Here is a 26,344-nt window from a genome sequence, read left to right on the forward strand (position 1 = left end):
CGCCCGGCCCCGCCGCGCAGCACCGCGTTGCGCCGCCAAAGTTGCCACTGGGTTCGCAGCGGGGAGGGCATGGGCTCGGCCCCGCCGCCGCAGCCCGGCCGCGGGCGCCCGAGGGGAAGGGGGCGGGAAAACCGGCGGGAAACTTGTCTTCAGAGCCCCCCAGCGAGCGCCCGTCCTGCCAGGTGCGATCTGCCCCGCTTGCTCCTCTCGGGGGGTGTTTGCCTCAGCACCCCGTTTGCGAGGAGAGGGAGAAAACCGGACATTTTTTGGTTTTTTTTAAGCGTGTCGGTAATCGTAGGAGCGGCCCCGGGACCGCACCGGCGCCTCGGGGCACAGGGGACCCTCCTGGGGCCCCCGCCCTGAGGGAAGGGAACACTTGACCGCCCGTGAGCCGTCGTCACACTGCTCATCGGACACGGCGAGGTCATGCTGAATACAGTGATTTTAAAGTATTTGCCAGGAAATTAGCGGAAATAGATTGGATTACGTTGACCCTGCTCCTTGAGTATTCCTTATTCTGCTTGCAGACCCGGCAGCTTGAGCGCGATTCTCTGACAAAGGGGGACATTGTCCTCATCACCTAACATTGATATCACAAAACTCAGCTAATTATAAATGTAAAGCAAATAATGGAGGTGGGGTTTTTTTCAGAATAAATGTTCTATTTCATAAAGGAATATGTTTTTCATATTTAAAAAATACTGTGTTTGTTTCCAAAGCATAGCTGGGGGGGAGGTGGTTTGTTGAGCAGCACCCAGTTGTCATAACAGCCCACAGCCATTGATGGAAAAGATTAGGCACAGTTCTGTGGCACAAATGATCAAAGGCCCAGTGAAGCTCCTCACTCCCCCTCACCTAATACTTCAAGGAAGAAAACACCATTTAGTAATAGCCATGGAATCCTCTGGCCGTTCCATTTGTTGAGGAAACCACTGTGGCATGAGCGTGGAATACCATGAAACACACGTGAGTGTAGTAGAAACTCGGCATTTTGATGTTGAGTTGACATTGTCCAAAAGGCAGCTAGCCAAGAATTCATCATCCAGAGGAATCTTTGTCCCATATGAGATCACAGAGCCTTTCATTCTGCCCTAAACCAGATAAAGGTACAACAGAAAGGATCCCAGCAACAGAATATGGAAACTACATAAGAAACAAGGTGTTCACAGTGTCCACAATAATTTGTTTCTCAAATTGCTTCAGTATTTTCTTTCAGAGACTTCATCCTGTGTAGGCTGCTCATCAGTCACTCCCTAAACTTACATGTTTTTTTATTTCAGCTTTTCAGACAGCAACAATTAAGGCATAAAATTCCTTGCCACTTCACCATTGTTCTTGAATTTCCTTTTGTCTGAGGGGTCAGTATTCAAAGCATCTTACTTCTAAAATTTTAAGCAACTTGACATTGCATGTTTCATCTTAATATTAAGTCTTAGTGCATTCCATTCGGACTGTACTCTAGCATAGCCTGATCTCTGAACTGTTTATTCTGTTCACGTAAATTTTGCACTTTCCCTCCTCCCCCCTCCCAGTATCTGATGAGTTTATTCACTTCAGTAGGTTTTACCCTACTTCCCTCTCCTCTAGTGACAGATATACTATCTGCGTCTCCCATGCCATGTTGTTTAGAAGTCTTAAAACAGATTATGGGTTGTTAACTATTTGAGTTTTTTTTCTTTTTCCTTCAAACATTGTTCCTCACCCTGCTGTTAACCATTTGGTCTAGCTCAAAATCTCTTCATTTGAATTTTAGAAAGTTCCCCTGGGGGGCCATCACTGGTAGGAGGTTAAGCTTAATTGCACAGTGATCAGTTACTAATGGAGATCCAGCTGTAGTCTTTGCTGATAGCTGTGAACTACTCCAAACCTATTCAAGGCCTCTGCAGAGCACACTTCTGCTGGCAACAAAACAAGATCTGAAAACTTATTTATAGCATTATGTGTTGCTCCTCCAGACCATTTGTAGATGTTTTCAGTCAACCAGCCATTATAGGAATAGCTAATAATCTATTTGTCCATCGCATGAGTTAGCACACTAACATCATTGTTACTGCGACGGTGGTGGTGAAGCAAGAAAACCTTGTATGCTGCTTCTATTACTAGAAGTGTGTAACCAAACATAATAAAATCCACAAATAGCTCTTGTCTAATATCCCATCCCAGTGCGCTAATAGCTCCATAGAAAAGATGCTAAGAGTGTATTCAGTTCTGTGGGCAGGAAGGAGTAAAGTGGAGATAAATAAACTCTTGTAAAGGACTTGGAAAAAATGGATTGGTGAGGGGTGGAGGAAACAGCAAAAGCCACGAAATGTTTGAATAACAAAAGTAATCTCAGGATAACCATTAATACTCCATCTGTGCTGAAAAAAAAAGATTCCTGTTACAGATGGAACAGAGAAAATTACTCAAATTTCTTCAGAGACGCATAATACTGCACAGTTAGGATGTGCCAGAGTACTAGATAAAGGCTGGCAAAGCAGCTAGAAAGGCATCTTATTAAATACAGTCTAGAATTTAATTTGGTTTGCTCTTTGCTTACATGTTTTCAGCTTAAAGATTTTCAAAGTCTATTAAATAAACTACAAACTATCTTGCTGGGGGAGGAGGGGAGTTTTTTACCTGCAAACCTATCTGGTTTGAGAATAAAGTGAATGAGGATGGAGCTTTTAAATGGGGCTGGTTTGTCTTCTCAGAGACAGCATATCTTCATTCCCATGAGATCTTGCACTGTGTTGGTTTTGGCTGGGATACAGTTAATTTTCTTCGCATTAGCTGGTGTGGGGCTGTGTTTTGGATTTGTGCTGAAGACTGTTGATAACGCAGGGATGTTTTCATTACTGCTGAGCAGTGCTGACACAGCGATAAGGTTTCTTCTGCCCCTCACCCCACCCCACCAGCAAGTAGGCTGGGGGTGCACAATGAGTTCGGAGGGGACACAGCCAGGAGAGCTGACCCCAGCTGACTCAAGGATATTCCATACACTGTGGCATCATGCTCAGCATATACAGCTGGGGGAAGAAGCAAGAAGGGGAGACATTAAGAGTGATGGCATTTGTCTTCCCAAGTCACTCTTACATGTGATGGAGCCCTGCTTTCTTGGGAATGGATGAATACCTGCCTGCCCATGGGAAGTGGTGAATGAATTCCTTGTTTTGCTTTGCCTGCGTGCACGGCCTTTAAAGACAGTTAAACTGTCTTTATGTCCACAACCGAGTTTTCTCACTTTTATGATGCTCTTCCCCCATCACACTGGAGGTGGGGAGGGAACGAGTGGCTGCGTGGACCTTATTGCTGGCTGGGGCTAAACCACGACAAGCACAGAGAGGAGACTGAGGCCAAGGACTGCTGTTTGAGCCAATAATAGATCTGATTTCAGCAAGTGCCAGGTTTTTGCAGAGACTGCTCAAAGAGTAAACCAGTACCCCACTGCTAAAGGCAAAAGCCAGAGCAGCTTTCTTTTCTTTATGCAGTGATCTCTCCTCACAGGGCAAAAGTCTAAAATATCAGATATTCCAAAATGTTAGAAGCTGTCCCTGTATCTTATTTGCAGGTTAAAAAAAAAAAAAAAAGACTATTTCTACTTAGCCTATTCGTAAGTACATAAAAAGTCAATTAAGACAGTTCATAAAAATTGAAGAGGAAAGGCTTTAAAAGTTCACTGATAGGTTTTCTATTAGGCTAATACTTTAAAGCTTCCTTAGCACCTTCCATCATCTAATTCTTTCATTTACCTTTATGAACACCTCTGGAGCTATGTATTACATCTTTTTAATATTTGAGGAGATCAATAGTTTAAGTACCAGACCCTTGAAAAAGTCAAGCAACATTGTTAGACAATGTTTATAAAAGCAATTGGTCCCAGAGGAGCAAAAGCCTACTTAAAGCAGGAATAAGTGGAAATTTCAGAGTTTTTAGGTTTCTATTTAACTTTCAAGATAAGTCGTGTCTATAATACAAAAAAAGTAAGATTAGACATAACTGAGAATCAAACTACAAGTGGATGAGAACACAGGAACCATGGTCACCTTTAAAATATCTTTTCAGTGTTCAGAGTTTTTTTTTCGCTGGCTTCCCACTGTATTCTCACTGTATAAAATACAGATGGTTTTTTTCACCTTCACATGGCTACACAGCTTGTAGCATGTGTTCCAAGCTACCTGAGAGACACATAGCTCCCAGAACAGCTTCCGCATGTTGGATTCATCAGCCTCAACCACAGGAGCTACAGGTGCAGATTTTCCAATATTAGCGTAACAGATCAAGATTAACCAAAATTCAGCTTTTCTAAAGTACCATGGAATACAACTCCTAAACTTCAGTTATACAACATCATTTAAAAAACACAAGGTTCTGCTGAATGAAAATTGCATTCAGAAAACTGGATGTCAGTGAGCAAAATACAGAAAATGGACACTTCCCATCCACTGAACTGTGGAATTTATCAGACACAGATTTTTTTTTGAAGTTCCATTACGTCAAATATACTTCTCTTGATTGTACATATCACTGTAATATCTGAATACTTTCAAACAGTGCACTAAACTAGGTAACCAACATCTGCTCCTTCTTCCTCTCATCAAAAAGGCAATAGTATTGTGTTGGAGTCTTTGCTGCGTATGGTGAGAGAAGAAATGCTCAAAGAAACAGTCCTTAAAGCAGAAGGTCTTGAGATTCTAGATGATTATTAGTTACTGTTGAAATTTGTTTACCATCTTGTCATTACTGCACAGACAGGTTTTACCCTTATTTCAAAAAGTTCAGTTACACCCAAGAAATAACTCTCAATGGCTTTGGCACTCCTGGTCTCCATCCCGGAGCTGAGTCCAGGCTGTTAAGAGTCTTCAAGAAGAAAATCAAGACCTGGAATGTAACTAATTTTTTCTAAGTTTGCTAGATGGTGAGGATTGCATATGCTGCTGTGCTTCACTTGAAAGCTAAAAAGATAATTGAAGCTAAATGGCTGCTAAGATAGGATAGCAGCTCCAAGAAAAAGAGGGCGGTAGAAAAGTATTTTTTGTCAGTGCTGCTACGTGAGACCATCAGAAATGAGTAACAAGGTTCTCTAAAGCCATCTATCTACATGCAAAGACCAATTGAAAATATACAATCACCAAGAAAACGGTACATTTTCCAATATGTTTTGATCTTACCATCAGTCTATTATTTGTCTTGCCTCAGTTCAGATTCAGTTGCTTACTCTTCATCCATGAGCTAATTCCATCTCAGCAATCTAAGCATTGGGTCATCATGATAATTGAAGTTACATGAAATAGGCAACTGAATGAAGTAAAGCTGATTATTCAAAAAGAAAGAAAAAAAAAAGTGCCAGGAGCTTTAAAGCTAGATTACATGAATTTCTGCTCATCTCAAAAATGCAGGAAATTATTTTCCTTGAATTCTGCAAGATCAAGTGTGCCACTGATTAAAACTTTGTCTACTGAAGTGGAATAGCAGAACACTGATGAGTTTGATTGTCCTGCAAGCAAGATATTTTCAATGAGACTGTTAACAAAATGAAGCCACTATGATAATTTAATTCCTAGTTCAGGCCTTCCAGCAGCTTTTCAACATGAGTAATCTCCATCCGTTCAATACCCCCAAAATCATAAATAACAACCAGTGAATACGTGCCATTCAAATGTCAGCAGGCATGAACTTATGAGGTAGTTCATAACTTTTATAGCCTCACCACCAATTAACAATGTAAATAAATTACTAAAGCCCTATCAGATTATAATTTCTCCAAAATAACATTCCTGTGATTATGTTTCTGTGATTACAGTTATGAAGTAACTAATCAGAGGTGGGGGGGAATCCCCGAATAACCCAAATTAGCAGGAATCAAGATGGTTGGCATGAGTCCCTGCCTCTAGTGTAAAGTACCTTCACATCTGAGAATACACCCCAGCTATTCTGCCTGCTTCTGGGTACATTTGGCTCATTAGCAAAATACTGAGTGATACAACAGGAGTAGACTCAGCATTATTTTACCAATCATGGAAAAGATGTCATCTAAGAATGGATGCACTGAAAGGTATGATGAGATCTCTTGTCATCGCTCAGATAATGAAAAAGACAGGAGGCTTCACCGTTCAGCACATTATTCAAAGCTGATTGATAAAGCAGTAGCACCTTCTCATCACAAACTGCATTACAGACATTCAAACAATATTTGGCAACTCCTTTGGCACTGTATGCTGTATCATCTGGGGAGAAACGTGGAGGAGGGAGGAAGACAGACTCCCTGCCACACACTGTACAACTTGGGGGAATTGCATTTAACTGTCTTTTGCACAATCCCAAGAAAAGCCTTGATCAATACAGAATTCCATTTTTACACAAGAAATACCACAAAGAGGCAGCAAAGCCCCAGAAATAATTGATAGATATTTCAAAGGGATTTGACAGAACATTAACTTTGTATTTCTTCAGTGACATCATCTTACTCGAGCCAATTAAAAAAAAAAACAAAACACCTTGCTAGGAGAAAACCTAGGCAGGCATTAGAACCAGACACGGTTTTGCAGCTTGTAAGTACATGTCCTTTCTTTGACATATTGGCCAAAACCAAGGGAAAGATAAATCATTTTGCTTAAAGCCAGTTAAAGTTAATGCAATGAAAAGGCAATTACAATGGCTCTGCAATTTTTACTTTTTTTTAATGTTGAAGTTTTGTAAGTAGTAAGAACAAAGATTTGCTGCTGACTTTGTTCCTAATGTAGGAAGTTCTGTTCTCAGTCTAGAAAATATAGCATTGATAGAGTTGTTTTTATGATCAAATTAGTTTGATCAAGAGACTGCTAAAAAAAGCAAATTAATTTCTGAAACCTCACTGTACCTAATGAGAGATCTAAACATTAGTCTTATATCAAGCCAGTAGACTACAAACGTTTGGATCTTTAAGCTTTACTTGCAAAAATAATATCCATTGCAGGCAATTATAGTGTGAAGAACAAATGTGATTATGAAGGAGATCACGAAGTAGGCCATTACCATTTCATATAATTGAATATTTTCCTATTAACTTTTTTCCATGATTCTTCTCCAGAGACAAACAGGTTTCTGTAGGCTGCAGAAAAATCAGAACTCTACCACCACTTTACTGTTCAGCTTCGTATTTGACAGTGCTTGAGAATGGAAAGAACAGATATTTGAATAGTATTTGGATTTACATAGCAGCAAATTCAACAAGGAGCTTTAGAGCAAAAACTCTAACACTGGCTTGCTTATACAGAGAAACTGTTAATTGTCCACAAACTTACTGAAAATTAAATGTCTGTTTTCAACAAACAGGGTAGATATTATGGTGAACATCAAGACTGGAATTTTAAATTCTTGCCAATTCTTATATTTGATTTCTGCTCTTAATAAAATTGTTTGTTTAAAGTGTATAGAAGTAGCAGTAATTTGAGTTTTACTTCCATTATATTGTGTAACACATTGGAACAAAGCTGTCAATGCCCCCTTGGACAGAGAGATGCTCAGAGGAACATGTGACTCACACTGCGTCGAACCTGCTGCTGCTGCTCTACAAATTGTTAAGCCTTTCCGAACAAATTGTAAGCCTTTCAGGAAGGTTCACAGGGCATTCATTTCTTTAAAAGAACAATACTATCCCTGTCACAGAAAAGGCTTACCAGTTACTTCTTATTTAACATGCAAAATGAAACAACCTCAAAGATAGCATTCTAAGGATTGAAAGGTCAAATTTAGTTTGCAAGTCTTTAAAATCATACATGAATTTTGATAGCAAACACCTGCATTTTCATAAAGCTGAAAAGGTTGATGTTTTTGAGGTTAAAACTGGTTACTAATATAAGCAGAAGTGGTTTGACTACACAGCTGAATATTTAAATGGACAAAGTATTCAGGAAATAGGTCCACCAGCAGCCTTCCACTCTATGAAGCCCGGTAAGTACTCGATGCTCTCAAGTGTTTATTGTTTATGCTGCTAGAATCAGTGAGGCTGGGAGCATTAATGTGATATGCTTACAAAATAAACACTGAATTCAAATGGAAGGCAAGAGGCCTACTTTAGCTGAAAGAATAAGACCAACCCAAAATAATACATGTTTAAAGCCACAGGAAATATTTATTATCAACATTAATTTGTGCTATGTTTTATTTTTCTGTACAACAAAACTACTGCATAGCTTTCACAGCTGGAAGAACCACTCAGAGCTGAGATGTACACAAATGAAAATTATTTTATCATCTGTCCAACATACATTCAGTGTTCCTGAGAAACTACCATATTTGAGTTAAAACTGCAAAATCATAACACCTACAATCAGCAGAATTAGTCTTGTTACTGCTGCTACAGGAATGTTATTTCACTACTGTTACCATATTTAGTTTAATCCCTTGATACTGGAAGCTTGGATCTCCTTGATGCCAACCATTTATCTCAAACACATCAGTGCAAATTAGAGGCAGCCCAAGCTTGTCATTTGCAAAAGGAAAAACGAAGAGAGGGGCAAATGCTCTCATAATGGTTTCATTCTGGTTTTAAAGTTGCTCGTTTCAAGATCAAAAATATCTCACATTTGTATTACTGGGGAATAACACCCAGTTGTAGGAACAGTTCTAGGAAGCATACATATCCCAAGCCAAAGCTACCAGGGTCAGAAAGTACTAGTAGAAAAAGGAACTAGGTTGACCAAGTAGATCATTTTTCCCTCTGCTTCACATAAATCTAATGTCACATACATAGTCGTGAAGTTAAATAATTTTAAAAGGTCAACAGAGTACCAGAGTAAGATTATACTTCTAATAGTAAAATATGTTTATGTTTATTATTAAAACCTTCAGCTGTTCTAAAACCAAGATAAATGTCTACTCCTTACAAATTACAGTAAGTGAATAAATCTGTGTACTTTAGAATATAACTCTCTGCTTTCTACTGTCATAGTGTGGTATGGCTTTTTATTGCTATATATTACCAGAAAATGAACTAGACCAATCTGATTACAAATTAATAATTGTAGCTTGACTGGATGGAAGAAAAACTCTTTGCCCTTTGACTTTTGCTAAGCTATCTTTTCAAATTACATAGTGAAAGCTAATTTCAGCATTTTTGCTTTAATATGGCAAATAATGAGCAGTTCCCAGTATGCACTGTGTAGCAGTGCAGGTTGAAAATTAGACGTCACAAACCAATGCTGTGTCACAGGCCCTGATGCGAAAAGGGATGTGGTGATCAGAAATGGTGGCAGTGCTCTGTCATGAAAAACTGATGCAAGCGATACAGAACGTACCAACCTGCAGTGGCCCGTGCCTACTGCTCTCCAACTTCAGTGAATGGGCACAGCACAACTAATGGAGACACTCCTGTGAACCTTAAAGGAACTTCAGTACCTGTCTTTTGCACTGCACTACATAGAGATCTCCCAAAGGCAAGAGTGCAGGGGGGGTTTATGACATCGCGACATGGCGAAGCATGAAGTCACCACTTTTTCTTTTCTCTGACAAAAATTCTAATTGCTGTTAAATCCCTACAAATCTAAACACAGTATAACTGGTCACTTCTTCATGTCTCCATAATGCTGATACATACCTAAACCACATGTACTCAGCCATTAGTAACTACCTCTGTATCTAACAAACCTAAATACACTTGTTACATCACACCAATTATTAGCCCTTTTACTGCTTTGAGGTATTACACAGCAGCACAATTATGATGGAAGACTCTCCTCTTTTCAAAAAATATACCCCTTTCACTTAGTACTGTTTTCCTATTACCTAACCCATTCTGTATTTTCAAAAGTCCCACACTACAAATAGTTTATTATATACAAACCACATATTTTCAAAAACCACCAGAATGTCTCTGATAAAAAGATCACTGTAAGTAAACAAAGACCTTTTAGACCAATCTAAAGCAGATAACCAGCTAATCCTAAGGAGCCATTACTCAGTACTCCAAAACAAAAATGCTTACACCCTGGCCAGCAGTCTGAATGCTCTGGTGGCATTAGTAGGGCAGGGAACACGGAACAGCAAATGGCTGCAGCTGGTGGGGGCAGCTCTGTACTTTATCCAGGATCCCTCACTCCTCAGGCCAGCAGGAAGGGTCTTGTAGTCAGTTGTAGCATTTCACAGGGCAAAAAACAGGGGAAGCTGAATTTCTATTTGACACCAGCAAACTTTTGATTTCCAACTCTTCCCCCCACTTACTGCATTGTGCAGTATAAGCAGCCAGAGCTCTGATGATGGGAAGGACTGCGGGTATCTGTAACAGTTTTGAAGAGAGGCAGTGACCTTCATATGCTCATAGATAAAGCAGCCTCATTCCTACACCTCCTTCTTGGTTTTCTTTTGTTCCTCTGGGCAACCTTTTTTGACAGTTTTCCCATCAGAAAAATGGGAATGAGGTTTTACCTTTCAATACTGAACTCAAGAAAACCCAGGGCTATTCTCAAACCCAAGCTCCTCTGCATGCATCTGCTCTACCCCCGAGACAGCAGCAGCAAAGAAGGTGGCTCCTGATACAAGCTTCCCTTTCAGACCCAGGAAACATTGCTTGAAGAAGCCCTGCTATCCCTGTCACTACTCCTTCAGAGAGGGCCAGTAACTCCTTAGATACCTGGCTCCCCTCCCACTGCTATATGGCTCTAAAATTACATCATAAGTGAGATCTGCAGTAAGTCTAAGGTGTCCACAGTGATTTAAGTGAGTTTGTGTTGTTTCTCCCCGAACCCTTGAACACCTTCTGTTATTTGAGATCAGTACTGGGCACAGAACAGACTGTACATGCCTGCTCCCACCCCCGGGCCTTAGCGAAGGAATGACTGTGTCACACATGCAGTCCTCATGAGAAAATGCTTTGTCAGTTCTTCGGTAAGGGGAGCGTTTTTCAGAGATACACTAGTGTCATGCAAGCACCAAACCCACTAGGTTCCCCACATGTCTAGGTTTCCATATATTCCCGAAGCACTAGCCCCCAGACTCCATCAGGGTCCCAGCAGGTAAGCTGTTTCCCATTGCTCGCATTCCCACTGTCAGGAGGGGAGGGGGCACCGGGCCTGCTCTGTCCCTGGTGACAGCTGGGACACCAACAGCCTTCCAATTCAGTCCATGACACCGGTGCCCCCCTGGGCCTTCAGGTGGATTGCACAGGTGTCACCGGCTTAATTGGAAGGTGTCAGGGCTGCACAGCTGCCAGAGGACATGAGTTTGGCCAGTAGTATTTGCATTCCTGGTAGCAAAGACAGAGCAAAGTGAAAGATCCCAGGTCAGCTGTCACAGCCCAAGCTGAGTTTGTGGGTATGACAATTTTAAAAAAGGAAAAGAGAAAAAAAGGGCCAAAGTCTCTCCTGTGTCAAGTTCCACTCACAGCCATAGCCATCTGCTCCCCCATCCCCAAGGACCCAGGCTATGGCAGCTTATGTCAGCTGGTTCTGGGGTCCCTGAGGGGTTTCATGCAGAGAATTGGCTGTTTGTGGCCCTTACCAGACCTAGGAAAAGTTGTGCAGAAGCTGGTTCTACACTGTTCAGCTTGAAAGCTGCAGACGAATCCTAGAGAAATTCTCTTACCTGGGGAGCGGCCAGTTTTCAGCACTGCACAAAGCAGCCCCCTCACACTGGGGGATAAGCAAGTCAGGCAAAACCAGCCTGAGTCATCCTAGAGCAGGAATTTGCAAAACCAACATTTGTATGTTTAGGAATACTAGTATGAAATCCAGCTGCTTAAGAAGTTCAGAATCCCTGTTTTAAATAAAAACTCTTCCACCTGCAGTCAGAAAACTCCATCCAGTTCAACATTTTATGCAGAGTCAACCTCCCTCCTTCCTACTGAAAATGATTTTGTAGGGCAGGAGAGTCCAGACCCATTCCACAATGCCTGAAGTGGGGGAGATCCTCTACTCCCTCACTCACTTATCAAACTTGAGACAGACTCCCCAAGTCCCACTGCATATTATAAACCCACTCAAATTTTAATCTTCAGACATTTTTTCCTTCACAATTACTGTTTTAGTTGCTAACAAAAAGTTTTCAAAACTTCTCTATGCCCCATCATATAAAAGGCATTTTAGAAAAAAAGTTGGAATACAAGGAAGTCCTCAAATTATTCCATTCCAAGTAATTTTATAGTCCATTGCTAGTATTTAAATAGGATACACCAAACATCAGTACTTAAGATTCGTCTGAGGTTAGTTACCAGCTCACAAACATAACCTATTTTTACTTCAGCCTTAGAGTATAACAGCGCACAGCTCTCTTCCTAGGGGACCCAGTTTTAGCAAGAGCTGAACCAGCTTCTCTTTGCCATAAGGACCAAAGCTCAGTGTATGCCAGGGGGAAGGAAAAACCGAAATCTGATCAAATACATTAAAACACAGAATGGCTTGGGTTGGCAGGGACCTTAAAGATCCAACCCTCCTGCCATGGGCAGGGACACCTTCCACTAGACCAGGTTGCTCAAAGCCCCATCCAACTGACCTTGAACACTGCAGGGACTGGGCATCCACAACTTCATTGGAAAACCTGTTCCAGCACATCACCACCTTCACAGTGACAAATTTCTTCCTTATGTCCAATCTCAACCTACCCTCTGCCTGAGTAAAACCATTGCCCCGTGTCCTGTCACTACAGGCCCTGGCAAAAAGCCACAACTCATTCTTACAAAACCTCTGTAAGTATTAAAAGTCCACAATAAGGTCTCCTCCTTTTCTTCTCAAAGCTAAATAGTGCCAACTCTCTCAGCCTGTCCTCATAGAGCTCCTCAGGTGCTCCAGCCCTCTGATCAAATTTTACTACAAATTCCTCATGGGATTAGCCTTCCCAAATTGAAAATGCTGTCAAATCATATTTCACCAAAAATCCGTACAAAATTACAACGGTGCAGTGTGACCAGTCCTACAGTGTCGCTTACACTATTGTTTGTGTTGATCCTAAATGGTCCCTGAACACTGCCCAGCAGGGCAATTCCTAACTCACCACAGACACTCCACGTTACAGGACACATTACTACAGTTCTGTCCAAGAAATATTTAGGGCTATGTTTGAAGAAAGCATTCTCCTAACACATCTGCATGCATTTCATTTTTCCTAAATAATTTAAACAAGTTTGCAAGGGATCAACATTGTATGCATTACGCTGATGTCATCATCACTGTGCTGCTTAAACATCCGCACTTTTAATATTAAATTATTAAACTACTGCCATGTCAATCAAACAGCAGTTTACTGGGAGACTAAATGGCTTCTCATGTTTCAATCAAAACAATAGAAATACTGACATACTGTGGCACAAAATTAGTATAAATAGACTTTATTGAAGTCAGTACCTTTGTACTGAAGCTGAAGATTGTGTCTACAGAAGCACAAGTTGTAACATTTCACAACTTCTAAAAGGAATGTCAACAATTACAACGATCATGCATACCATGGTCGATAATCACATTTTTAGAAGCATTTTCAACCATTTCTAAAGAAATGCTTATAACATTGTTATATATAGAACTACTTTCAATAAACTGCAAAACATTGATTAGCTTTTCCAGTATGAGCTACAGTGTCAACACAAAAGGGAGGCATAAATGTTTAATTTATGAAATCAGAATGGAATATTTACTGTAAAGAAAAATTAAAAAGCTTTCAAATAAAGGCCATTATTGAACCAAAGTGAAGAGCACAACTTGAACTTTGAATCCTTTCATCTCTTAAAGCTGTCCTCTGAATAACTTCAGTTCAAAGCATAAATTCAGTACTGTGAGTATTCCTTGGACTGAAGTTTGGCAATGATGCGATCCAACTGTCTCTTTGCTTCGCACTGTGGAAAATTACTCATGTCATAATATTGAGGGGCAATTTTCACCAGCCTGTCAAAAAAGGAAAAGCTTGTTACTGATACTCAAACTTTAAGATGCATCTTAGAGAAATTCTACAACGGAGGGAAACAAACGTTATCCATTATTTTCAGCTCATTCTGCAATTCTAAGATTAATTGAATTTTACACACATGCACACACACCTAAAATCTCAGTGCCATCCTGTGCAAGTGCTCAAGTCCAAAGCAAAAAGCACTCACGAGTCTCATGATATGCCCTGTGCAGCCACGTGCCCCTTACAGACCCTCACCGCTGCTGCAGTACCTGCCACGGTGGCCCACACAGCCAGAGCTACTGCCTAATGTCCAAGGCCACCAGCCACAGAAGTCCACCCAAACGTCAGTTTGTGTCTGAGTACAGTTCAGCCTTAGGTGCTTTAAGCTTAAAAACATAACTAGGGCCATAGGAACCTGCTTTACGCTATACAGTGTTTGCTGAGAAAAGATTTCTAAGGAACCACATTTTTCATTAAGATACTACAAACTATATATGCTGCATTTTCCAGCTTAAGAATCTTTAAACTCTTCCTGCACAATAGAAAAATTTCAGCAACTGAAGAGGCTCCCATATCCCCAAAGCTTACAACTTGGCAGCTTAAGTATAACCTTAAAGATAGGCAAGACGCTTCAGATCTCTGCTTGTCTGCAGAGGTTCAGGCCTCTATTTCCTTGATATATGCTTGTTGAGGAATAAATATCATGACAAGGCAATTTGTACCACTATTACCACCTCTTTCTTTAGTATTTTAAGAAAGCACAAAATCCTGTTCAGCTTCTTCTGAAAGAAATCAGACAAGTGAAGTCCTAGATCTTGAGAACAGAGGCATCTACTGGAATCTCTTAACTCAGGTATGCAAGTGGGTGCTTGGGCATATCCCCAGACAGGATCTTTCCAAACAGGCTTACTGAAGTAACTGTTTCTAAGTCAAGCATTTCTCTGTGCACTGCGTACAGAGCCCAGGCACCACAAGTTCTAAACACAACTACCACAACAAAAACCTTTAGTGATCTGCAACATCTCAAGTCCACGCCACTGCCATTCCTCAAACCATTTTAGTAAAACTGGCTTCAGGAAGAGTGAAAAGAATTACCTCAAGTTAAGAAAACCAAAAAGGAAAACAAGAGCTGTACAGTAGATCACGACTGTTGCAAGACTTCAGCTTACCATTCTGGCTTGATGTCTGTACATGTCCGGATGTAATTCTTCGTTGTAAGAACAAACTCATTATACAGCACCCATTCTGGTTTGTGATCAAGAACAGTGGAGGGATGCAACTGCACCACCTGGTTATCTTTTACAGTTAAGTAATGCCCCGTTCGCTCCAAATGTGCCACCTAAATAAAAAGACATTCTTTCATTACCACAGGCAATTTTTAAATGAAGCAATTTCAAGCTGATTGTTAAGTGTTCTATACAAAACGTGCTATTCCAACTTTCAAACCCCCTCTAAATTTGGCACATTACTTGACCACTTCAACTATTCATGTTTTTTTATAGACACAATCAAGATGCCAGATGTTTTTGCTAACTGCCATGGTAAGTGTATATTCTAATATACAATTCAAGCAATATACAAAAATAGATATCACCCAAAGAAAAAAATCATTATTGAAACAACAGCAATGCAAACACAAGTACTGCAATGGAATTGGACAGGTTTGCAACATCACACAAAGCCAACTGTGGTCTACTACAGACATCTGCTTCAAACATTTAATTTGCAGTAGCCACTGTGGGACCAGTAAGCCACAATGTTATCCTTTTATGAGAGAGGTCTTGTTACAGCATGAGCTTCAGAGCTGGAAAATGTAGGTTCAGCAACACACTTCTGCTGTGACCTTGGTGAAAATCAATTAACCTCTCTCTGACTAAGCTCCTTGCTCTGTGAAAGGGAATAATGCCTACCTTGCCGAGATGCTCCGATACCAAATCTTAATGAGCTAGGTAAAGCAGACAGTTATCCTTAGAAGGATATCCTCTGTGCAAACAGCTAATCTAACAGAACAGGTAACTAAAATTAATCCTTTGATATTAGAAATTGAAGATAACCTCTCCACTCATTAACCACACACAAATACTGTAAAAAGATTAAACAGGATGGACGATGGCTGAAAAATGTCAAAAAAGACATATTTTAGATCAGATCACCATCAGCTGGTTTCCTTTAATATAGATGCATACTCCCTTGTTTTCTTCCTTTTTTTTTTAATTCCTACGTATAGTTTGTTTTTTTTTTTCCCCTAGTCAAAAGTGAATTCCACCTATTAGATTAAAACCTCAGGACTTCTAAAGCAATAGCTATCTCAAATTTTAAGTTAGAACAACTCCTTCGTAAGGAATTACTTACTTTGAGTGTGCTTCTCTTTTATATATTATGACATTATTATCCAGAATATGTTTTAGGACTAGAACAAAGTATTTCAATAGACTGCAAATCTTTTCACCCAAGATTTGAGAGATTACACTTCTACTTTATTTCAAGTCTGGGAAGCCAAGAGAGATTCCTTTAAATGGAGATTAACAGCACACTGTCTTTAACAATTTAGGCTTAATTTCATCCAACTCAATACAATGTTTGCAAAATTAAATAGCAGTATAGCTGCAAACCAGACTAGGCTAGACACTCATCTGTCACAGACCTAGCACAAAGACAGCACACCAGGCTGTAAGATTAGGCTTTTTTTCAAAGGATGTTCTGTTTAAAATCAATTCGATTTTTTAGATCAAAATACACATGCATACAAAAATATCAGAGTGCTTTATCTGTTCCAGTTCTTCCTAGAAAAGGACAGAACAAATCATTTATTTAGGTTTCATTTTAGAAATGCATGCTGTTAAATTCAGTACAATTTACCTTTAGCATCTCAGTCTCGCTCAGATGTACTGAAGTAGTAAAGTCTTATAATCTACCTTTCCCAAATACATACAATTTCCTTTTCCATGTAACTTATAATGATAGCGTAGTTGTATTTCTGGATTAATTTTTATTATTCTGAACTAAGTAAAAAGATTCCAAAATAACTAATTAAGCATACTCAAAGAAAAATGCTACAGAAACATACAGAGACCTTTGAATTTCCAGGGAAGGACAAGAATTGGAATAATATCAATTAAGAAGAAAATGTTTCCTTAGACCATTGATATCAGGGATTAAGCCATCTTTAGGTGGTTACATACTACTGTGACTGACTTCGATCCCAAGCCAACACTGACCCACAGTATTTATCCTATTTAGATGTTTCTAGAAAGTGTGCCTGTTGCCACATGCATCAGTGAAGAATTTCAGGGTCAGTAACAGCAATGCTATGAGAAGTACAGAGTGAAGCTATAGCTCCACAGCAAGCCATGGTGATGTGCCAGCTGCTGCACTTTTCTGCTTCCTCCTGGCCTGAGCTGTTTCAGCACAGCTGATAGAGCCCATTCTTGCTTCCCCTTTGAAGGTATAAGTGGTCTGCCAGGTCACTGAGCTGAAAGAATTTAGAATGGCTCAGGCAAGCACCAAGGGTGACATAAGGGAGCGAACAGTGACACATGGGAGGCAGCAGACATACTTACACTCCTTGAAACCCTGGCATGCAACCAATTCCAGTGCCTGCAAATGCAGGGGTAGTTGGACCAGGTAGTCCTCCAGAGGGCCCTTCCACCTCAACAATTCTGTAATGTTTTTCACAGCGTAAAAACCCACGAGCTTCCACAGAAACCACAGGATGATACAGAGCATGTCTAGTAAATGGGTTCATTTTTTGATGAGTAGTGGTAGTAAGCAAGATACTTACACACCTGAACCCCAAGATCATCAAAGAATCTGTCATTAGTTTAAAACTTTTGTGAATTAGACTACCTAAACATGACTCTAAAAGGATGGCCAAGAGTCAAGCCAGCTCATCTCTACAACAGATTACTCTGCAGCCCCAGAAAGCCCATCTGGCTGATGACTTAAGAGACAATTATAACGCTTTTATCAACACGACAAACCCAGACGACAACAGTGGCACATGCCACCATAGGAAAATGTTTTAGTTCAAGTTCTTGTCACTATTTTAGTAAAAATTACACATTCTTCCCTCTGAAATTTTAAATATGCTTGTGATTATTTATTAGCTATCATGTCATTGAACCTAGAGGCCCAGTAAGGGGTCTTTAGTCAAATATGTCTAACACTGTAAATACAAATGCATTTAAAAGGTCAAAAGCAGAAAGACTATCACAAGATCCAGGCTTTTTATATTTAAGGTTACAAGCTTCGGCAGGTTAGTTTTGACAGTTAGTTTAGATTGTTCCTTGTCTGTCTTTCTGACAAAAGAATACTAGCATGCACCAAAGGAGCACTGTCAGTTGCCTGGATTTCTGAAGTTTCTGCTTGCAGTGCACGCAAGAGTGTTTCTGAATCTATTAAAGAGTTTTACACCATTCTTCTGCACTCTTAGAGTGGAATGAATATCATTAAATGCACCAGTGACCACCTTCGTGTCATAGGTTTATTTTATTACCATTCTATTATTGTAGGAGCCTGATTATGTAAAGACTTCAAAATATACATAATTCCATACAAGAAATAGCACCAACAACTGAGTAGCATCAGGAATGAGATTTTAATTAGTAGGCAAATCATCTGACATCCAATTTTCTGTACAGTATTGGTCATTTAAGTTATCCTCTGCAGTGACCATGATATAACATGTGTTTGACTAAGCCACATCTTCTAGAAAAGGTTCCAAGTTTGATCTGTATACATTTGTGTCCAAGAACGCCAATGGCATCCCGGGGTACATTAGGAAGATCATTGCCAGCAGGTCCTGGGAGGTGATCTTGCCCCTCCTACTCAGCCCTAGTGAGGTGCATCTGGAGTGCTGTGTCCAGTTCTGGGCTCCCCAGTACAAAAGAGACATGGAGCTCCTGGAGTGGGTCCATCAGAGGGCAACAAAGATAATTAAGGGACTGGAGCATCTCTCTTACAAGGAAAGGTTGGGGGAGTTGGGCCTGTTCAGCCTCATGAAGAGACAACTGAGAGGGGACCTCATCAGTGTCTGTAAGTATCTGAAGGGAAGGTGCCAAGAGGATGGAGCCAGGCTCTTCTCAGTGGTGCCAAGCAATAGGACATGAGGCAATGGGCAGAAACTGATGCACAGGAAGTTCCACCTGAACATGAGGAAGAACTTCTTTACTGTGCAGGTGACCAAGCACTGGAACAGACTGCCCAGAGAGGTTGTGGAGTCTCCCTCACTGGAGATATTTAAGCACCATCTGGATGCAAACCTATGCAATGTGCTCTGGGATGACCCTGCTTGTGCTGGAAGGTTGGACCAGATGACCCACTGTGGTCCCTTCCAACCTGACCCATTCTGTGATTTGAAAACATCACAGGACTTGCTTCCACCTTTGAATTCTGATGTAAATTTTCAATTATCAATTCTTCTTCTACCTCTAATAATAGATTGGAAATACAATGATAAAAATCTAAATTCTTTATGACATCTGGTAAAAAACAAATAAATCACTAAGAGAAAGATAACTCATCTTTAAGATATTTTGTCACTTGCTTCCCTTTTCCTGTTCAATTTAAAGTTTCCTTAGCTTACTTCCTGTAGTATAACTTTTTTTGCTTACTCTTTACCACACAGTTACTTCAGCTAAGCTTAGTTTTCCATGAATATCATGGATAAGTCACCATTAAGTGGTTACATACTCCTGTGACTTAGTTCAATCCTGAGCTAACACTGAGCTACAGTATTTTACCCTATTTAGGTGTTTCTATAAAGTATACTTAGTTCTCCTACTTGAGTAAATAATCTACATCTAGTTCTTGAATTTTATTAACAAAGTACAATTATATTAGTTGTAGAATTTGCCAATTCCTCTCCCTTCTTAAGACAGGCTATGTCTGGCACTGAAGTATTGAAAAAGCAGTATTTCTCTCATGTATTTTAATTTCAATGAGCAGTTTCTTAGCAATTTTGCAAGCATCACCCTTGCTCTATTTTACATATATTTTGCATATTCTGATGTGTGATACAGAGACATATTTAAAAAAAAAGTTTTGCACAATAAAAACTGTAAGAAATCTTAGATTTAGCATGCAAGTTTTACAAGACACTTAACTTCTTGTCAATATCTATCTTTCCCAAGTTTTACTATACACAGAATTGTTGACATTTTTAACTATTCTACTACTCACTTTGTCTATGGCTATTTTACTGGAATTCAAGCTTGCATTTAAATATGAAGGGTAAAGAGATGATTCATCACCAACAGAAATCTCACATTTACCCATCACTAACACCGAATCGAAGGCAGGCAAACATACAGTACTTAGTACTGGTTATGTAATTAGTACTATTACGACAGTTAATACAGGCCTGTGCTGTCTGACATCAACCACAGGTCTTGGTTAGTGCAGAAGATTCTACAGTGCAATTTTATGACTGGTTTTAGGACAGTAAGCAATTACCAACATATAAAACAGTTCAGCCAATGAGAACTATTTCAGGACAATGGCTGCTACTGCTTTTTCCACTTCATACTGCATTTTTAAGCTTATAGAGTTTGAAGAATCACTGCCATGTGTTGTCCACAGACGTAGTAATTTACATATAGAAACTATCTATGGTATGTGCACACATTCTGCAAGTGCTCACACTTGGAATTTCACACATATTCTGTACTAAGAGGACAAAGAATGATGTATGCCTTTCACTACTTGAGTTTTCTGAACAAGAGCCCCAAAATGCCAGAGTCTAAGCATCAGCTTAGAGAGGGTATAATGCGTATACAGGCTACACTTTTAAGTACTTCAGCTGCCAGTAAATAAGACCTCTTGAGTATTTGTAATTTTTCTGCTGAAGGTTACTCAAAGCAACATGGAATTCATGAGGTCAAAGAGGTATCACGCTACCATGGAGGTTAAAGAGTCAAAGAAACCAACGAAAACGGACTCTAACACTTTAAAGCAGAAGAGAAACTGCTGAAATGGCTTCCACTCCAAATACCTTCAACAGGTCTTGCCATAGCTATCTCTTGATTCAGCCCAAAAATTCCATTAGGCATTGTGGGTGAGAGAGGTGGTAAACAATCCATTAACCATGAAAGCCCAAGGAGACTTCTGGAGAGGCTTTACTTTTCATCTGAGTCTACTACTCTATTCACAGCAAAAATATGAAGTCAAATCTTTCACTTCTGAGACACAGAGAACAAAAAGCTACCTGCACCAACAGTGCAGTTCCCCATCCATGGGAATAGGTGTTTTCTAATAGGAACTCTTCTTGAGGAAGAGTTTCACTCCGAGTAACATAAAACAAATTTGACAGCACACCAACTTCCAAGTGCATGACCTCCCCACAGGTCCAAGTAAGTGACAGAAGCCATAGGGTATGGTGCCAAACAGAAGCACAGCTGTGACACTCAAACATGTCTTGGGGCCCAAAATGGACTGTTGGGCAGAATTGTTGTCTTTCAAAACATCTATAGAATTAAAGGTGTAGGTGGGAACACTAAAGTGTTCCCCAAAAATATGCAGAAAACATGTCCCAAATGCAACACCGAACACAGTGACTAACCTGCTTGTCTGAAAGGTTACAGCAAGCCAGGCTTTAGAACCATTTTAATATTTAAAAGCAGCCAACAGCCCTAATCTCGTATTTGCATTATAGTGAAATGCAGTTCCTGACATTGATATTCTTGTATTCTGAAAACCCAGAAACAAGTGTCTGTTGCAGACTGGTTGGCTGAGCCCAGGGAAGGCAAAGGCACTGTTTCCTTGGCGGGGCGATTTAAACGAACACGGTGCCCAACTCCGTGCCCCAGTTCAGATGTGCTGTGTGGGTGCCTGTCAGGCAAATGGCAAGAGTTTCAAACAGCATACTACAGACCTGCTCCAGTACTCCAATAATCTGACTCATGTAATTTAAAAGTGAAATATAAGTATGGAAAAGCATACAAGAGAAAATACTCTCCTTCTAAAAAGATTACATCTAGTTAATGTTTATATACTATACTTTCCTGTTTTGTATCAGATTGCAAATAATTTAGAACTACATATTCAGCACGCCTTAGAAATCTTTATACGTAACTTTTTAAGTTACTTCCTCAGCTACCCAGAAGTTAGTGGCCATCTCCTGACTGGTCATGCCAGAAATGATATTCTGATACTAGTAAAACTGCCTACAAATTCTCTTCCAAATAAGATTTGTTTAAAGAACGTGCTACTTGAGTAATAATCAAGCAACCTGACAAAGACTAGGTGGCAATATAGTTAGCCATGTATAATTTAAGTAACGTTCATTAAGTTTTGACAAATTATAACAACCATACTAACATTATGAGTCACATAAACACTGAACTAAGTTACCTATGAGAATACACACATACCTGCATGAAATACCCAGTAACTAATGCCTTTCTGATGTTGATGTAATAGTCTCGGCTGGTAAAGTCTGTGCTTCTACGGGGCAAATTAAATCTATCCATGATTCGTGACAGCTGTTGGCGTACATTGTCTGCAGACATCAGGGACCTGTAGTTAATGAAGTTGTCATAACACCACTGAACCGACTCATGATCTGCAACATTAGAAAACATGAATCAAAATTAGAACATGTAAATAAAATAGCAACTAACCAACTGATCAGTCAGATGAACCAGAAAAAAATATCCATAAACTTTTATAGATGACAGCAGCTTTTAGTTTGTTCAGCTGACTTCCTGCATTAGGTAACTTGCCAAAACTGCTTTCTATTCAGGAGGCGTGTGGTCAGGACAGAAAAAAAATCAGGTTTTTTTTCTCCTCACCAACACAATATACACACAATCACTGATGTTTTGCTGAAATACCACACACCACTAAACTTTGGACATTTCAAAAATCACACCCTGCAAGTAGAAAAATCGTCTTCCAAACCTGCAGTGAAAAACATAACTTTATGTAAGGAACACTGCAATCTTTAACTGTAGCATGCAAACAAACAAGATGATTGTACATAACTTTGCTGTATTTTAGAAATGAAATTCCCTTAAATTAAGCATTCAAGTAACAGCTAAGAGCTATACAGACTGTTTTAATGTGATGCATCTCACAGCAGTTTAAGTAAATGTAGGTGGCTGGTAAAATACAGCAACTGTAACACAACTCTGTACTCTCATGTTACCCTTCCTACTGCTGAACGCTCTAAGAAGAAATCTGCTAAAACAGCAAGCCTCTGCCATGCTGTCAGGATAAATACCTGCATGTTTCATATTCCCTGCCAATTCTGTTACTTTTCAAGTAATGCCCTTCTAATCATTGTCAGTTTAATAATCCAACAAAGCCTGTCTTAACAAGAATTAAAACTTAAGGTAACTCTTGTACAGAATGAGACTTTTCTTAATTTGCATTGAAAAGAAGGAAAGTTACATAATTTGAGGTAGGTCCAAGTTCTTTCTGTGCTTTATCTTACAGAATATATTTTAAATCAAGTATGAATGATGAAGCTCTTGTACAGTTAGGATTCTACTGTATAGTGAAGTACCACAGCATGTTACTTTCTGAGTCATCTGAACTGTGCATCATAGACAACCCATAAATATTTTATATTGTTCTAGAGACAAACAGTAACGATATTTTATCTTCTGAGTCCAGAAATCAATTCACAATTTCAAAGCAAAACTGAACAAAAGATGAATCCCAAAATAATTCCATCCCTCAGTAACCAGAGTATGAAAGCAGCAGCTTTCAGAAACATGCCCACACTGGATGTTTGCAAGACATCTTGGATCCTTGTTAACTAAAAAGCTGACAGAAAAACACAAGCAACACGTCTCCAATTTACAGGCATTAAACAAAAGTTTCTCAGTTATTGTTTTAAACACATGGAATAAATTTGTTGGGACTTTTACTCTGAAGGTATCCTTATTTTGGATTGTCACATGATGACAGTGTTAGAAGGTTTCAATACAAGTTTTCTAAATCAAAACTGAAACAGAAAGGAGCACTAAGTTGCAGGGTTTCTACTCAAGGTAAAAACTGTTGCTTTTCTGTTTGCTTACAGGAAAATGCAACTGGAGCATGTAATTTAACCTCGCTGGCAGTTAATAGTAATCTTTTTACTGGCCACCAGCCTAAGTCACGTAAAAAAAGTGCGACACTTAGGTAGTCATTTTTTAAGAGAACTAGCTTTACCTGTTCATTCCTATCTTTTTCAAGCTGCTAAAATATCCTTCAGCTATGCTGTGGAGGACCACACATTTTCTCTAAATTCCATACACAGAAATGACACAAATTAAATAAATGTATTGCATGGTTCTAAGTTACTTCTTGTTGATGCATCATCTCTTTGCCTCTCATCTATTCTAAAGCCTTATTACAGAATTCCTAACTATATTAAAAAGATAGGATTAAAAAGGGTTTGGTTCTAGGAACATATCATTCTCCAAATTCACAGCACTGAATTCACACCAATTTCTGCACTGCTTTCTCTGATAAATCACTAAGCAATTATGCAGATTTTTTTATAATTAATGTCAGATAAACTTCAAATACTTCTTAATTATAGGAACACTTGCTTCCTTCTGTCCAAGGTTACTCGGCATTGATTTAAAAGCCTGGCCTGTCTCCATGCTCATCAGTTCATTACATGATTTCTTGGGTAGTTTTTTGGTTTTGTTTGACCCTCAAAGGCAAGTAGAACTTAAATAATAAAACCCAAGCCCAAGCCTTCCAAACTGCCCTTGGAACCCAGGAACTAGAGTTGACAGCACAAAGCATTATAAATAATTTCCCAAAACAGATAGACTTACTTTGCTTGAAAGCATGGTAGACATTCAGTAACGTCAAATGATCTCCATCTATGTGGGCAAACCTCATCTTGGCTTCATCTGCTGCTTTCTTTGCTTCCGTGGGGCGAACAAAACACTGTGGGACTAAACAAGGTTGGTATGGGCCCAACACAAACGCCCATATCGATGAGTCACGCATTCACAGATAGAGGAACAAGGCCTAGCTAGGTCAGTTCACAGAGCATAGGGCAGGGCAGGATGGCCTCCAACTGCATCTTGGACTGTTTACTACCATGATTTGGTACATCAACACCTAACCACATCTGTAAGACAAGAGGGTTTCAAAGCTACAGAGTACCTGATTATTTTAATAGAACTATATGTAGGCATCAAAATCTCTAGTCTGAAGGCCATCAAGATTACCTGCTGGAAGGCTAAACAGATCTTAGTTCAAATCCAGTGCTGATAGCTCTACCAGGAGCTAGTACCCCATGGAATAAAACACTTTAACTGCAAATTTGCTTTTTCAGAAAGCCCCTATAGACAGAGTAAAGAAGATAGTTCTGAAACTGTACTGCACAGTACAGTCTAAACAAACATGAGTTTTAATTATCAAAGGTCTGTTACTAGCCAGAACACACTCAGTCAAGTCTCTTCCCAGATGGTATTGTTATCAGCACTGGTATACAGAAACATGTGAATGAAGGTATTAATAAGTCTAAAGGCTGTGATGGTAGCGGTAGTGGTGGAAGGTTAAACTGTCCTTTGGCACTACTTCAAATAAAAAACATTAAAAAAAATGCAACATGATGAGCTTTCTCCTATCATTTTATTCTCTTACACACATCTGACTCAGTCTGACTTGAATCAAGAAATCATGTTTTTCCACCTCCTTTCCAAATACAAACTAGCAAAGACCACAAATAGTATTGCAGCCAACCTAATTCACGGTCTGTCAACATTCTAGTAAGTTTGTAAGATTGATACTAATTCAGGAGATCTTGGAAGTATTTATAAGAGGTCTGCTGGAGCAGGGAGGTTGGACCAGGTGACCCACTGTGATCCCTTCCAACCCTATCCATTCTGTGATTCACTTTACAGAGATATACAGTGGAAAAAAAATCAATTGTGTTTAAAGTAGATGTAAGTTTTAAGAGGTTAAATTTCAATAAAATTAATGCTAAGATGTTACAAATCCTTTATCTATTTCCATCTGTTTGAGACTACATTAGCTTTCGCATAACTGAAGCCCAGCAATCTCATGAGAACATCTCTTTGCATATGATCTATCAGATGAGGGCTTTTTTGTGGGGTGTTATGTGGTTTTATTTAATTTTATTCTTAAATTTGCATAAAAGCCCCAAAGCACTAAATATGTGAGCTGAATACTGGACGGAACTTGAGAAAAAAATAGACACTGCTACAGTGAATCACATGGTAACAAATCAACAAAGACCAATGCATTAAAGAAAATGGAAATGCAGGTGTGAAATAAACACCCTGAATAGTGGGTCCTGCATTTGAAAAAAGAGATAACATAACTTTAATTTCAAACTCAGATTAATAAAAGCAAAGTCCAAATTATTTTATCACTGTCTTAACTGTTTTGAATAAGTAATAGCACTTTCCATACCACAGCAAGACACCAAAGCTCTTAATAAAATGAAGTACAATCATTTGATCTGCTCATTTATTCAATGCTATTTTTGCTCCTTTCTGGTACCTAGTTTCCCATTCAGTCCAAACTTGGTTTACTATCCAAA

The 26,344-nt window shown here is 39.4% G+C and overlaps 1 protein-coding gene across 1 annotated transcript in view; it reads right to left on the reverse strand.

Moving 5' to 3' along the window:
• Window positions 1-8,072: 8,072 nt before the first annotated feature.
• DHX15 (DEAH-box helicase 15) overlaps window positions 8,073-26,344 on the reverse strand; it is a 50,078-nt gene continuing 31,806 nt past the window's right edge. Inside the window, exons 11-14 of the mRNA XM_027686320.1 lie at window positions 24,603-24,725; window positions 22,200-22,390; window positions 15,000-15,169; window positions 8,073-13,826 (exon numbers count right to left, since the gene is read on the reverse strand). Coding sequence (XP_027542121.1) covers window positions 13,709-13,826; window positions 15,000-15,169; window positions 22,200-22,390; window positions 24,603-24,725 — 602 coding nt within the window. The 3' untranslated portion in view covers window positions 8,073-13,708. The remainder of the gene's footprint in view (window positions 13,827-14,999; window positions 15,170-22,199; window positions 22,391-24,602; window positions 24,726-26,344) is intronic.

This window comes from Neopelma chrysocephalum, unplaced genomic scaffold (assembly GCF_003984885.1).
Source record: "Neopelma chrysocephalum unplaced genomic scaffold, ASM398488v2 Primary Assembly neopelma1_71, whole genome shotgun sequence".
Lineage (NCBI taxonomy): Eukaryota > Metazoa > Chordata > Aves > Passeriformes > Pipridae > Neopelma > Neopelma chrysocephalum.